Here is a 12819-nt window from a genome sequence, read left to right as displayed (position 1 = left end):
ATGACAAAATAATGTTCAACATTAAAATATGCTGCCATTTGATTACAAGCGACAAGCATGCGGCAGCTCGCCAGTTAGCGGCTAGCATGAGAAGCTAACATGCAAAAAAGGAAGGAAGGAAGGAAGGATTTTACAATTGGAGTTTGTGGTTGTTCTAACTCGATTGCCGTTTGACAAGCGTGTGAGACACTTGTTTTATCAATAATAATGTATATGGTGAAAAGAAATTGGACTTGACAGGTAGTGAAAGTCAGTAACAGGAAGTGAGCTCTCTCATGTTGATTACCATTTTCAACGAAAAAGGTCCTTTTTTGCCAATGTTTTCCATTCATTTTTGATCATTTTGACTTTTTTAAACATTTCACCTTCCACTGGGGACCAATCACTGATCATAATAGGAGTGATGATGATGACACAAAATGCACCTGCTGGTCAGTCGCTGCTACTCTTAGCGGTCGGTGGCTGTGTGTGTGCACGCGCGCTGATTTGTAAGCCGATTTGTTCCTTTATTTCCCCTGGCTGTACACAGCCGGTCGGTCGGTCGGTCGGTCGGTCGGTCACCTGGCTTTCACGCACACGCTCATACTCCCGGAGGACAATCTGTTGCGAATCGCATTACAGCCATTTCCCATTCTGTAGGTGCACCCCAGCAGAAATCAAATATTTATCACGTTGTATTAACCGTTGGCCTCCACCAACAAAGTCTCACAGCAGCCGTCCTGACGTTGCCGCCACCCCGGCACGCTGAATTCATGATCCCATTAGGCCATCGTGAGCATAGGTACACGCACGCACGCACGCACTGCTGCTGCTGCTGCTGCTGCTGCTGTTTGCTTTTCCAATGTAAAAAGTGTGCGATCAAGATCAGACATGACATTTTGCCACGTCCAACTTCAAGTCCAGTATTTTTGTCTGAAATGAGCTATCCTGCTGCAGATTGTCTCTTTGGTTACTGTCCAAGCTGGCACACGTGACGTCATCACATGTTGTGTTTGGCCACCTTCTCCTCCCTCGTATGTACGCTTTGGCGCACTTGCGGCTTCCTCTGATCACCTTGACTGTAGCGGTCGGTCCAGTCTCGTGTGGAAAATCTTGTGGAAAAGCCGCACGACACGCTTCCACCGCTCGGCGGCCTGCTGCGCCATTGTCTCGTTGATCCTCGTCGTCGGCAACGCGCTCGTTTTACGCAGCGCCGGCTTCTCCTTCCCCTCCCAACACTTTCCAGTCCCTAAACTGCTTCAGATGAAATCGTCTGCACAAGATGGACTCTACCTGTTGCATTTTCATTCTGAGCCAACTCTCTTTTAACGATAAGCCTTGGCCCATTTCTGTCGCCGTGGTGAAATAATCGGAAGCCTGCCTTTCCACTTGCTACACAATATTGACCTTCCACCGAATGGTCATGTCAAGCAACTTTACCATCATAGTCCAAAAACTTCCTGCGTCCCTGCTTTCACTTTTAGGCTCAGCGCTTCCTGCCCATATGAACCCACTTTCCACCTCTCTCCTTCATCTTCAACCCCCAGTCACTGAATTTCAATCGTTGTTAGCTAACTGGCTAAAAAAAAAGAAAGTTGTCATATTGCTTCTAATGCCTCAAGTGAGCTCGATTCGAGGCAAAGCCCGGATTGGGAGTTGAATATTCCCGGAATTAATTCGGACCTTGTGATCTTTAGGTACTCAAACGTTCATCTTCTGTGTCAGCATCCAGCTAACATCCAAGCTAACACTGAGCCTGGATCGGGAATTGATCAATTCTGACCTTCTGATCTTTCGGTGCTCAAACGTTATCTTCTGTGTTAGCATCCAGATAGCATCCAAGCTAACACTGAGCCAATAAGGATGGCTTCATGTAAATATTTTGACTCGTTGACTTTGTAGATAACTTTGACTTTTACGAGGTGATATTTCCTGGCACGTGAGATGAACATTGCACTTAAAAGTCCACCATTTCATGATTTGCTCCGGCTCAATAAAAGCACCACTTTACGGCCACTGTAAATCACGCAAAAGAAAAGAAGGGAGAAAAAAGAAATATGCCGGCCGCTGTTAATCTCACACATAAAGCGACCACCTATAAAAACAACAACACACACACACCAAAAAAAAAAAGAAAAAGAAAGAAAAGAGGTCCTCTGCGGCGGGATACCTTAAGTAAATGTCATAAATGTGAGATTGTGTTGTTAATTTGATGCATTAGGCGTCTGACTTGTTATAAATAATTGTTTATTTCTGTAGTAAGACCTCCCGATATGTACTGGCCAAGCGTCCAATCAAATTGACGCTCATTAACGGCGCAGATAAATTAGTTTTACACTTTTGAGTCATTAAAAAGGAAGCAATTAAACGTACAAATAGCTGCTTGGACTGTTTATGCAGCGCCCTGGATTTACACGTGTCCCAATTCGTACCATCGACAAACTTGTTTGCCCATTTTTTATTTCTTTCTCTTTTGACGGGTTTGCTTTGTAGAATCATCATTTTGCTTTTCTACTGCTTTCTGGTGCCATCTAAAGGTCTGGAGGCTGAATTATTTCACGTCTTGTCAATTGTTTGAAAAATCCAGTTTGTTGGTTTATTTGGTGCCATTTCCACTCGTCCTTAAATAACTAGATATTTTGTGAAATCGCCACAAACTGTTACCGAATGCAAAATTTGGGGGGGAATGACTGGTGAAAAAAAAAAAATCTGACAAAGCCACACCAGGAAAGACACAGGAAGTCAGCCATTTTGGTTGGAAGCTACCAACTGAGGTTCAAGTTGGCCATTTTGGCCAGGGGGGTCCTTCATACACAGTCGTCCAATCGCAACCAAATTGGAGGCACGCACAACAAACTAAACAGATGGCCGATACCAAATTGACAACGTTGTCAGGCTTCATCACAAGGTGCGGGCGAAGCTTGGCAGCAACATTTGAGAAAAAGACGGCAAAGACGTGAGGTCTTCCTCTCGTCTCGTCAAGCCAAAGAAGAAAATTGCGAACATTCCGTGTCCTTGCTGCTGTTTTGTTCTCAAGGCGGCTGCAGCCAGATTGGCCGGAAAAAGAGAAATCACCCGGGAGTGGGCGGGAAATCAGATCAACGGCAACAATAAAGCAGCCACTGGGAGGGAAATGACCCAAGTGCCTGCCGCGTGCTGGTGTGCCACTGTTTCTTTGCTGGCTCCTGTGCCGAGATGGAGGTCATACATCCAGCCTTATTGCCTGCAAAAAGGAACAATATGACAGAAAAATGGAGTTGTCGTTGCGTGTGTGTGTGTGTGTGTGTGTGTGTGTGTGAGGGCACACGCACGCATGCACGCACACTTCACTCCATCATTCCAAAGCACAGTGAGAAATGAAGCGAGTGTCTCTTTATTCAAGATTTTTGTCACATGAATAAAATGCAAGTGATCGACCTTTTCTGGGTCCCTTTTCATGGTTAACATTAAAATAAAATAGTTTCACACATACACCAGTCGTACCGCAGCAATAGAATTCATGAAATAAATACAATTAATTAATGAACAGAATCGTATAATGTATTATGATCATCACACCTTTTATAAAAATCTCTATCACAAAACGTAATTTACTCAATTAAAAATGAATCCTCCTCAAAATGAAGTCATTTCATGCATTCAATTATTTACCATGGCTAAAATTCAATATATTTCCATTCTTTTTTTAAGAAAAAAATGAAATCTTAATAGAACTTGAGACTTCTAATTATGATATTTACCTTTACTAATGCACACTGCTGGCTGTCTAGCAGCATCCAGTTTCATGTAGCGAGGACACCACACACACACTAACATTTTTAATATTATATATATAGAAATTGTACAAACCTCTTTTTTACTTTTGGAACCGGAAATGACTATATTCATGAATACTTTGGTAGAGCAAATATAAATGCATGCACTAAAAATCCAAAGTGTAAAATAGATGGATAAGAAACGCGATTTGTTCTTAAAATCGAATCCTGAGCTCATGAATGAGGTCAATGAACGAATACAAACTAAAAGGTAAGCGAGCGCTTCCGGGAGGGAGGGAGGGAGGGAGGAAGGCTGCTGTATTGTTTGGTGTGTAGCGCCACCCTGTGGACTTTAGGCAACACTGCAGCTTGCCTCATTGTGTTGATTGCACTCCGCCGCTGACAACACCGGCAAAATGGCTTGAATTTTTTATTCGAAGCCCATCCTACGTTTTTCAAGGTTTCAAAGTAGGCTTTAAAGCTAGGATTAGGGTTTCAAAGTAGGGTTTAAAGCTAGGATTAGGGTTTCAAAGTAGGGTTTAAAGCTAGGGTTAGGCTTTCAAAGTAGGGTTTAAAGCTCGGGTTAGGCTTTCAAAGTGGGCTTTAAAGCTAGGGTTAGGCTTTCAAACAACTACTCTGCCAGGTAAATGGACGGAAAGAGTTAGTTGAGCTGGAGTTCAGTGTGGCCATCTTGCTCGGAGGCCTCTCATCTGTGCCATGAAGCTGCCGACGCGCCGCGCGTCCAGCTCGTTGCTCCACGAGCCCCCGTCCTTAAAATGGGAGCCCACAATCAGGCCGCTGGCGCCCAGGTAGCGAGTCATATTGTCCCGAGTCACACCGGAACCCACCAGAACCGGGAGACTCAGGGCCCGCGTGACCTCTGAGGAGAATTACAAGCGCACATGAGCGAGTGAGACTCCATTTGCGTGAAAAAAGGATGCGCCGGGAACGCACCCGCCAGTTCTTTGGGGTCCGCCTGGGCTCCCGTGGACGTTCCGGTCAGAACGAGTCCGTCCGACAGGAAGAACTGGGCGGCCCGAGCCGTCTCCACCAGGCTCACGTCCGAGGTCAGAGCGTGAGAGCTGCGCTCGCACAAACACACACTCAGCATTCTCTTGCCATCTATTCAATGGATCAATGTGTATCATAATTACGTATTCATTTCTTCCTTGTATTGAAACATTTGAAAAGATGTATTTTGTCCAATTATTTTGATTTGATTGCTGTATATATTCATGTAGATTTTGAATGAAATGATTGTTGTATTATATTGATATTTCATTCATATTTCATTTTTGATAGGATTCTTTTTTCCCCTTCATAATGCTTTGAGCAAAGTGGCTTTGAATATCTGGACGTCCTATCGGCCATCCGTCACTGCATTCACACATACTAAGGTCAGCAAATAACCTGTGTTTCTTCTTGATGTCAGTGAAGACGAGGATGTCCTGGGCTCCGACGCTCTTGCGGTACCTCAGAAGTTCTCCGGCACAAGCGTGGACCAGACCCTCATCAGCCACGTGGGAAAACACGAAGCCCTCCGCCCGGATGAAGTGAGCGCCTGACAACACGCTGGTTACAGCTAGCTGGAAAGTGAGCGGCTACGTCTGACCTGAATTTCTCCCAAAATGTCCAGGAATTGCGCCGCGACCCAGATCACCTGATGCGAGAGCGACGGCGAGTGCCTGCCGGTTGGCAGCGGATAGAATCTGGACGCCGACGGGGATGGACGGACAGACGCTCCTCACCGCCGCGCACACCGATGTCATACACGCGCTCACCTCAGGGCCAGGGGAAAGCGAGTACGGGACGTCGTGCATGTTCTCCACTATCACGCCGTCCTACACGGGCAAACAAAGGCATGGAGTTTTAGAACACAAGTGTTCCAAGTATTGACCCTTGGGGTACTCCGCATGTGACCCGTTGTCGTCAAGGTCAACGGGCAGATGATGTGCTGCTGCTTACCAAGCCTGCGTCACGGTATATGGCGGCCTCCCGACAGGCCTCTTCAATGATTTGGGACATTTTCATGCATCCAAGTGGAGAGCCTGTCAAATTTCAATTTGTGTTCCCATTGGAAATAATGGAAACCAAACCGTTCTATTCCAGGGTTGCCAAGTCAAAATAGTTCTAGCAATGTAAGATAATCGATTTGTGTTACCCGGTAAAGCTTTAACGTGGATCATTCCGATAATGACACATTTCAGGTGTCCAAAGAGGTCCAACCACTTCATGTTTGGGCTCTGTGCAGCAGCCAGGGAGCAAAGAACCTTTTTATTTTCGAAAGCCACTTGTCACGTGGGGGTCCAAAAGTTCACTGACGAGCTATTGACATCCAACCAGCAGAGACATTTGAGGAGTTTTGCTCAGCAGTGACTTCATGTACTTAAAACAAGTCGTTTATTGGGGAACTGTGTGTGCTCTGTCACTTTTGCTAAAAGTCGAAAAAAAGGTTCACATTTTGAAAGCAGGTGGCGCGAGGGGGAATTGTTGGGAAACAAATCGCTAAATCCAGCAACAAAAGCGCTAAATTGGCATGCCTGCCAGGAAAAACGGGGGATACACTCTGTGACTGGCAACCTGCAGCTGAAATGGGCGCCATGGTGGAAAAAGACGCGCGCTGGCTGCCGTCAACAAACTTGGCACTTCTGCTCTGAAAGAACCATCGCGGCCGGCGTGACAGCGAGCCACAATCATCCCCGAAAGACGTCGATCCTCTCCGCTGCTTTTGTACGCCACAATAAGGTCGTTTTCGTCTTAAATGCCGCCAAAAGTGTACCGACTCGGGGCTTTGTTTACATCTGAGAGACTAGCCACGCGGTGCCGGCCACTTCCGCCTCGCAAGCCCCGCCCACGCAGCTGTCACCCGGCCGTCACGTCACGCCTCCCCGCTATTATCAGCCCAGATTCGCAGCAAACTCCACTTTGGAAAGCACTCGCAGCGCTTTTCCAAGACTCTCTCGACCCCAAGTGTACTTTGCCGGCGTTTAAGCGACGCGGCGCCGTGTTCCGAGACGGAAGTCATCGTCGGGAGGAGGAGAAGAGCAAGTTTGAGCGCCAAGTTGAATCGCCTCCTCCCCGCTTGACGCGACCGTGGCGCGCAAGCCTGCAGCCCGCTCATTGCGACCCGCCTGCCGCCGGCCTGCTGCCGCCAAGCTCACGCCGAGCTCCTCCGAGACGACGAAAACCATCCATCCGTTCCTTCATCGATGCACTGATCGATTCGATTCAGTTCACGATCGACATTGATTGTGACCGCGAGTGAACTTCAAGAGCAGCGTCTTGAGGTGAATACAGCGAGATAATCCGCTCAATGGCCCATTTGACCCATTTCGGGGACAAATGGAGATTGCAGGAGGACGTTCGTGTCATTCATCGGATTATTCGACATCTTTTTGAGTTGGGTGTGGTGTTATTTGAGCAACATAGTCCGCGACGCAGCTGCGTCGGCCATGATGATGACTCGAGCCAGATGTCCAAAGTTTGTGAAAGGAAATGAAGACGTGAACAGGACAAATCCATCAATGCATCAATTTGATGCATAGTCTGAAGTGTTTTGTGACTTGATGCGGACAGGTGTGTTTTCCGGCCACTTTTGGCGACTGTAAACGGCAGCCGTGTTCTCGTTTGCCCGCCCGCCAGGATGCGCTGGGCTTTGTCAGCTGAGCGTGGGGGTTGGGAGCGTGCTCTTGGGCTCTCTTCAAACTCCTCGAAACTAACTTTGGAACTCTCCTTCCTCGCAGGTTGACTCCCCAGAAGATAGCCGGCCTTGGGACTAGAATGCTGGGTAGTGGGTGAGTGCTCCTTTGTCCTGGTTTTGCACTTCTAGTCCGCGCCAAAGTTTTAGCCTCCTCGGCTAGTTAGCTCGTGGCTAAAGCACCTTGTTCTCGTTTGGTGGAGCTCGCCAGCGCGTCCAATTCACACTTGACTGACAACTTTGTGCTCTCCCGTGTCCCTTTGACTTGTTCCCCAGGGAAGAAAGTGAACAAGAAGCCGAGTGTGTTGCTAGCGAGGCGGCCAACGTGGGGACGTTGAGGCCGAGGAAGAGGAAAGCAGATGTTGCCATTGTGAGTGGAGCCCCCTTTCTTTCTTTCTTTCTTTCTTTCTTTCTTTCTTTCTTTCTTTCTTTCTTTCTTTCTTTCTTTCTTTCTTTCACTCTCCCTTTCTTTCTTTCGCTTTCTCTGCAAAAGAAACCCTTCATATATGGAATGTCTAACTAACATGGCCATACTTGACTTCAGCATTTACAAGACGTGGATGAGGACACAGCAGATATGACCAAGAAGAAGCTAAGAGACTCTGAGGTAAAACTTCAAGAACTCAATAAATTGATGATCGTAAATTTTGTTGACAATTTTTGCCCAGCATTAGAACTGTATGAAATACATGGTAGCAGAATGTTAGCCTGTCATTTTTAAACATTTTAGAGGACGGCAAATAAATTCAACTAAAATCAACAGTCCGGTTGCTTCCATTACATTTTTGCCGATCATCAAAACCTCAATGACTGATCATCTACACACGTGAAGAAAGAAAATACCATTAAGAGTATTTAATATGACCAGGTAACGTAATGTGCACGCCGATTTAACCTTCCGACGTCTTGCCTAGACGCAAAATGGCGTCTGCACCAAATGGTGCCGAGGTAATATCCTAGCCGGGATGACGGCTTGCATCAAAGGAGTGTGAAGTTTCACACTCGCTTTTCCAGCCGTTTAGTTTATGTTTGACTGGTAGGTTTTAATGAAATGAAAGGTTTTCACGCGGGTCGGAGAATCTCCGCGAGACGCCTTTCCGGCTATTCGACATCATTCGGGCCGTCTCGATGACGTGGTCTGAGATCATGTGACTTTTCAAATGATCGGTATGGCAAAAGATTGAAATTTTAAAATGACAAATAATCCTGCCTGAGTACCAAAATGAGTGCAATCTTTGAAAGTCACATTTTCCCGTGTTGTGTCCACGAAGGCTGCGTGGAGGTCGGAGGAGGACGCCGCCTACGCGAGCCCTCGGTGCTGGAGGTCCACGCTGGCGCGCGAGGACCAACACCAGCAGCAGATCACGTTGATCAACGTCGGCTTCCCGCACTACAACTTGACGAACGTCTGCGCTACGCCCGTCCATTGTGCGCCCCTGCCTGCGCTCTGGTCAGTATGCAAGATGGATGGATGGATGGATGGATGGATGGATGGATGGATGGATGGAGTACCTCTATGACTGCGAGTGGTCCTGACGTGTATGTTGTCCCACACTTTTGCATTAGCTGGGCGAGTAAGGACGTCGTGTGGAACAACATGCTGGCCAAAGATAAGACGTACACGCGCAACGTCAACATGATGGCCAAACATCCTCACCTTCAGCCCAAGATGAGAGCCGTTCTTCTCGACTGGCTCATGGAGGTGACGCTTTTTTTAGGTTTTCACTTGCGTACTGCTAAGAAATAGGAAACTATCACATAACAGCCCTTGGGAGAACTAAAAGAGTGTGAGCACGCCATCCTTAAGTTAATTGTCGTTGACTCTAAAATTTGTGACACCAACCCCAAAAGTACATTTTGGCTAGCTTGTTGCTAACATGTATCGTGAAACGCGGTTGTCTCGCTAACGGAAATTAGCATAAACTGCGCTTTGGTTCATTGCGCTCAAGCACCTTTTGGGCTGTTCAGGTGAGCGAGGTGTACAAGCTCCACCGCGAGACGTACCACCTGGCTCAGGACTACTTTGACCGTTTCATGGCCACGCAGAGCAACGTCTTCAAGTCCACGCTGCAGCTCATCGGCATCAGCTGCCTCTTCATCGCAGCCAAAGTCGAGGTACGCACCGCTTCATCTTCCGTGCTTACAATATTCTCGCTTGGCGCCAGCGCAGCCGCGCTCATTTTTCATCGCTCGCTCCTATCGCGGCCAAACTTGTGTTGAGATGGCTCAGTCAACCCATTCCTTTGCTTTGGCAGGAGATGTACCCTCCCAAAGTGCACCTGTTTGCCTACGTGACGGACGAAGCTTGCACCGAGGATGATATCCTCAGCATGGAGATCATCATCATGAAGGTGAGGGAGGGAGGGAGGGAGGCCGCCGTGGGCAAGGCGGGGCGGGGCAGCCATCTTGCCACGGATCCGCCAATGTTGACGTGTTTTTGGTCATCATCATCATCAGGAGCTAAAATGGAGTCTGAGCCCGCAGACGCCCGTGTCCTGGCTCAACGTCTACATGCAAGTGGCCTACCTCAAAGAATCTGACCAGCTGCTCATCCCCAAATACCCTCAAGCCACCTTTGTTCAAATAGCCGAGGTTAGTCCAATAGATTGTTACGTGGTTCCCCTTTTTTTTCCTTCTTTGCTGAAGCCTGAACGTTGTTGAAGGAACTGGAAGGTTCTGTAAGTGTTAGCCTTAGCTAGCCAAAGTTGAAAAAGTCTTTTTCTGCCCATGTCCAAGTATCAAATTTGGATGCATGATTTTTTTGTTGTATGTATGTTTTTTTCGTGTGCAGCTTCTTGATGTGTGCATGCTCGACATGCGCTGCCTGGAGTTCTCCAACGGCATCCTGGCCGCCTCCGCCCTCTTCCACTTTTCGTCTCTGGAGCTGGTGGAGAACGTATCTGGTACGTTGAAGAAGCCTCACTTTCATTCCCTGCCCTCGCTCGCTAGCTTGCTAACCGCTGCCATTTTGTCTGTGTAGCATTAAAGAGGGCGGAGCTGGAGGAGTGCGTACGGTGGATGGTGCCGTTCGCCATGGCGCTGCGGGAATCCGGCGGCTCGCCCATGAAAACTTTTGCCGCCGTGGCTGCGGAGGACATGCACAATATACAGACGTACGCACCCTACCTGACGTGGTTGGTAAGTCCCTCTCCACTTGCGGAAAACGGTGTGAACGGAACAATAATAGCCATGCATCTATAGTCGATTATTATGAAATGATAATCAGCACTTCATTATGGGCCATTAAGAAGGGCACATACGGAAGCAGTTGCTTTTCAAATAAGTACTGATGTATTATATTCATGTTTTTTAATTTTGCATATATGAGCAGTGAGCAATGAAAAGCATAAAAACACCGCATGCTATGCATACTTTGTGTACACATGTGAAAACACTCAGTCAGCATGGTTGAAACATACACTGTAGAAAAGACAGTGAACAGCAGCAATAGTGACCATTGCAGCATTGTCCATGTCTAATCTTATGGAATAAAAATGTTACAATCAAATACTACATTAAAAATCCATCAATGAAAATAGCAGCAAAATAATCTAATAAAAATAGTATGAAGCTTTAAAAAATTAGACTAGTTCTTCCGATGTTTCATTATATGCATGAGTAAAATGTTTTTTATTCTATAATTTATTATTAGTCTTATTTATTTCGTATTATTTTTAGAATTTATTATATAATTTTTATTCTATCATTTATTAATTATCTATAATTCATTCTAAACTTCTAAAATCACAAGCTCCTCTGATGTTTCCATCTATGTTTGAGTGAAATGTTTGTTTTATTCTCAAAACTCCAAAACGTATTCCAAATGCATTTTTTTTCCAATGAGTCTCAAACCTTGATGAACTTAATGCCACTGGAACGTGTAAACTCTTTCTCTTACCGCTAGAGGGAGCTCACGTACCACTGGCTCATTTGTGTGTGTGCATGCATCTTATCCAAAGTTGTATTTAAAACATAAAACCGCAATACAATCGAATAAAAAAAATAATAAAACGGCATTAGGACGATGCGCAAGACTTGGTTTCCGCCCCACGTGCGAGTGGTGCCTCCGTTGACGCGCCCCGTGTCCTGTTGCGGCTCAGGAAAAGGCGTCGTCCTACCAGGACGCCGACATGGAGCGTCACCGCGGCGGCTGCCACGTACCGTCCGGCGTCCTCACGCCGCCACTCAGCAGCGAGAAGACGGACCAGAATCCCAACGCGTCTGCCGCCACACTGCAAGTGCCACCCAGGATGCGCGAGGCCCAGTGCACGCTGGCCCCGTAGAGTCAGCGTTTTTTTTTTTTTTTAAGGAAGGTTTTTGCGACGGGCCGCCAATTTGTCAGGGGGTGGATTTTTTGTGGGTTTTTCATCTTCAAGTGCCAGTCACAGGACGTCTTTTATTGAACTCAAGTGTCTTAATGGAGAAGAAAAAGGCGAGGGGGCGCCCACGGACTGATCCTGGAGTCAGGAGACTCCGTGCTGCTACACAGCCGGGCTTTGCATTATGCGTGTGTGTGTGTGAGTGAGTGTGTGTGTATGTAGGTATGCATGTGTGATGCTGATTTTATGAGACTGAGCATTCACTTGGCTAGCAAAAGGGCCAAGCCGGTTGAGCTTCAGAAGCGCAACCAGGCTACTCTCAAAAAGTTGGATGTTGGGCTGGGCTTTGGGGTGTTTGGGTCAACAAGAGACTGGAAGTGCGACAGCGTGGCGGTTTGTTGGGAAACGTCAATATCGACAACCTTAGTGTTAGTGACTCGAGTATTTAACGTGAACTTTTAGCTTCCCCACCCTCAATCTAACCACCACCCAAAAATGTTGGTGTGACTTTTACTTTTTTTTGTTAAATGAAGTGCTGCTATGTATTTTTCATTAAAGATGTTTCTCAGCATGATTGTCTGGTGTCACATTTTGGGAAAGACTCCCAAATATGGCCTAATGCCACAAAGTCTTTCTAGATTCTGATCAAAACATAGGACTCAAGTATGTACAATGCCGTTCAAAAGGTTGGGGTCACTTAGAAATTATTTTTGAAATAAAATCGCAAACTTTTGGGCGGTAGTGTATGTATAAGTGAAAATACGACTCTTAGGCCAGCTTTTCATCTGTATGTGACTTTATTCTCGCAAGATTACATTTTACAGTTTGAGTCTAATGTTCACAACTTCAATCTCAAATATGACTTTTGATTAAAAGAAGCCTTCAATACAAAAATGTCCTCCTATATTGGGGCGAACCCTTGGTGGTTGTCTGCCGAGGATCAACTCTGTCTCCCTCTTGTGGCCCTTCAATGCATTGCAGACAGCAAAGACGACATTTTAAAATGTCAATTATGAGCTGTAGAATAAAAAAAAATAGAATACAATTTTTACATATATTTTTGATTAAA

The 12819-nt window shown here is 46.4% G+C and overlaps 2 protein-coding genes across 2 annotated transcripts; one reads left to right on the top strand and one right to left on the bottom strand.

Moving 5' to 3' along the window:
- Positions 1-3849: 3849 nt before the first annotated feature.
- On the bottom strand, positions 3850-5968 carry zgc:162297 (uncharacterized protein LOC555865 homolog). The gene is made up of 7 exons (XM_037247050.1): positions 5896-5968; positions 5700-5782; positions 5395-5575; positions 5145-5295; positions 4689-4816; positions 4387-4614; positions 3850-4208 (listed from the first exon to the last, which is right to left on the bottom strand). The coding sequence occupies exons 1-6, from the start codon at positions 5966-5968 to the stop codon at positions 4412-4414; spliced, it is 819 nt and encodes a 272-aa protein (XP_037102945.1). The 3' UTR covers positions 3850-4208; positions 4387-4411.
- A 657-nt stretch (positions 5969-6625) lies between these two features.
- Positions 6626-12324, top strand: ccne1 (cyclin E1). Its single transcript, XM_037247012.1, has 12 exons — positions 6626-7021; positions 7478-7528; positions 7708-7801; positions 7976-8038; positions 8703-8881; positions 8998-9133; positions 9400-9546; positions 9687-9782; positions 9889-10023; positions 10223-10334; positions 10412-10569; positions 11532-12324. The coding sequence occupies exons 2-12, from the start codon at positions 7515-7517 to the stop codon at positions 11712-11714; spliced, it is 1317 nt and encodes a 438-aa protein (XP_037102907.1). The 5' UTR covers positions 6626-7021; positions 7478-7514; the 3' UTR covers positions 11715-12324.
- Positions 12325-12819: the final 495 nt, after the last annotated feature.

This window comes from Syngnathus acus, chromosome 3, assembly GCF_901709675.1.
Source record: "Syngnathus acus chromosome 3, fSynAcu1.2, whole genome shotgun sequence".
Taxonomy (NCBI): domain Eukaryota; kingdom Metazoa; phylum Chordata; class Actinopteri; order Syngnathiformes; family Syngnathidae; genus Syngnathus; species Syngnathus acus.
Note: the sequence above shows the minus strand (reverse complement) of the source record. Positions and strands in the feature narration are given on the sequence as shown.

What these genes read in the sequence shown, in the direction of transcription:
- zgc:162297 (XM_037247050.1), bottom strand. Translation starts at nt 5,968, where the DNA reads ATGAAGTGGTTGGACCTCTTTGGACACCTGAAATGTGTCATTATCGGA. An exon ending in TATACCGTGACGCAGGCTTG is followed by an intron (nt 5,576 to 5,699) that starts GTAAGCAGCAGC and finishes TTGCCCGTGTAG; the next exon opens with GACGGCGTGATAGTGGAGAA. An exon ending in GGACCCCAAAGAACTGGCGG is followed by an intron (nt 4,615 to 4,688) that starts GTGCGTTCCCGG and finishes AATTCTCCTCAG; the next exon opens with AGGTCACGCGGGCCCTGAGT.
- ccne1 (XM_037247012.1), top strand. An exon ending in GCTGGTGGAGAACGTATCTG is followed by an intron (nt 10,335 to 10,411) that starts GTACGTTGAAGA and finishes TTGTCTGTGTAG; the next exon opens with CATTAAAGAGGGCGGAGCTG. An exon ending in CACCCTACCTGACGTGGTTG is followed by an intron (nt 10,570 to 11,531) that starts GTAAGTCCCTCT and finishes GTTGCGGCTCAG; the next exon opens with GAAAAGGCGTCGTCCTACCA.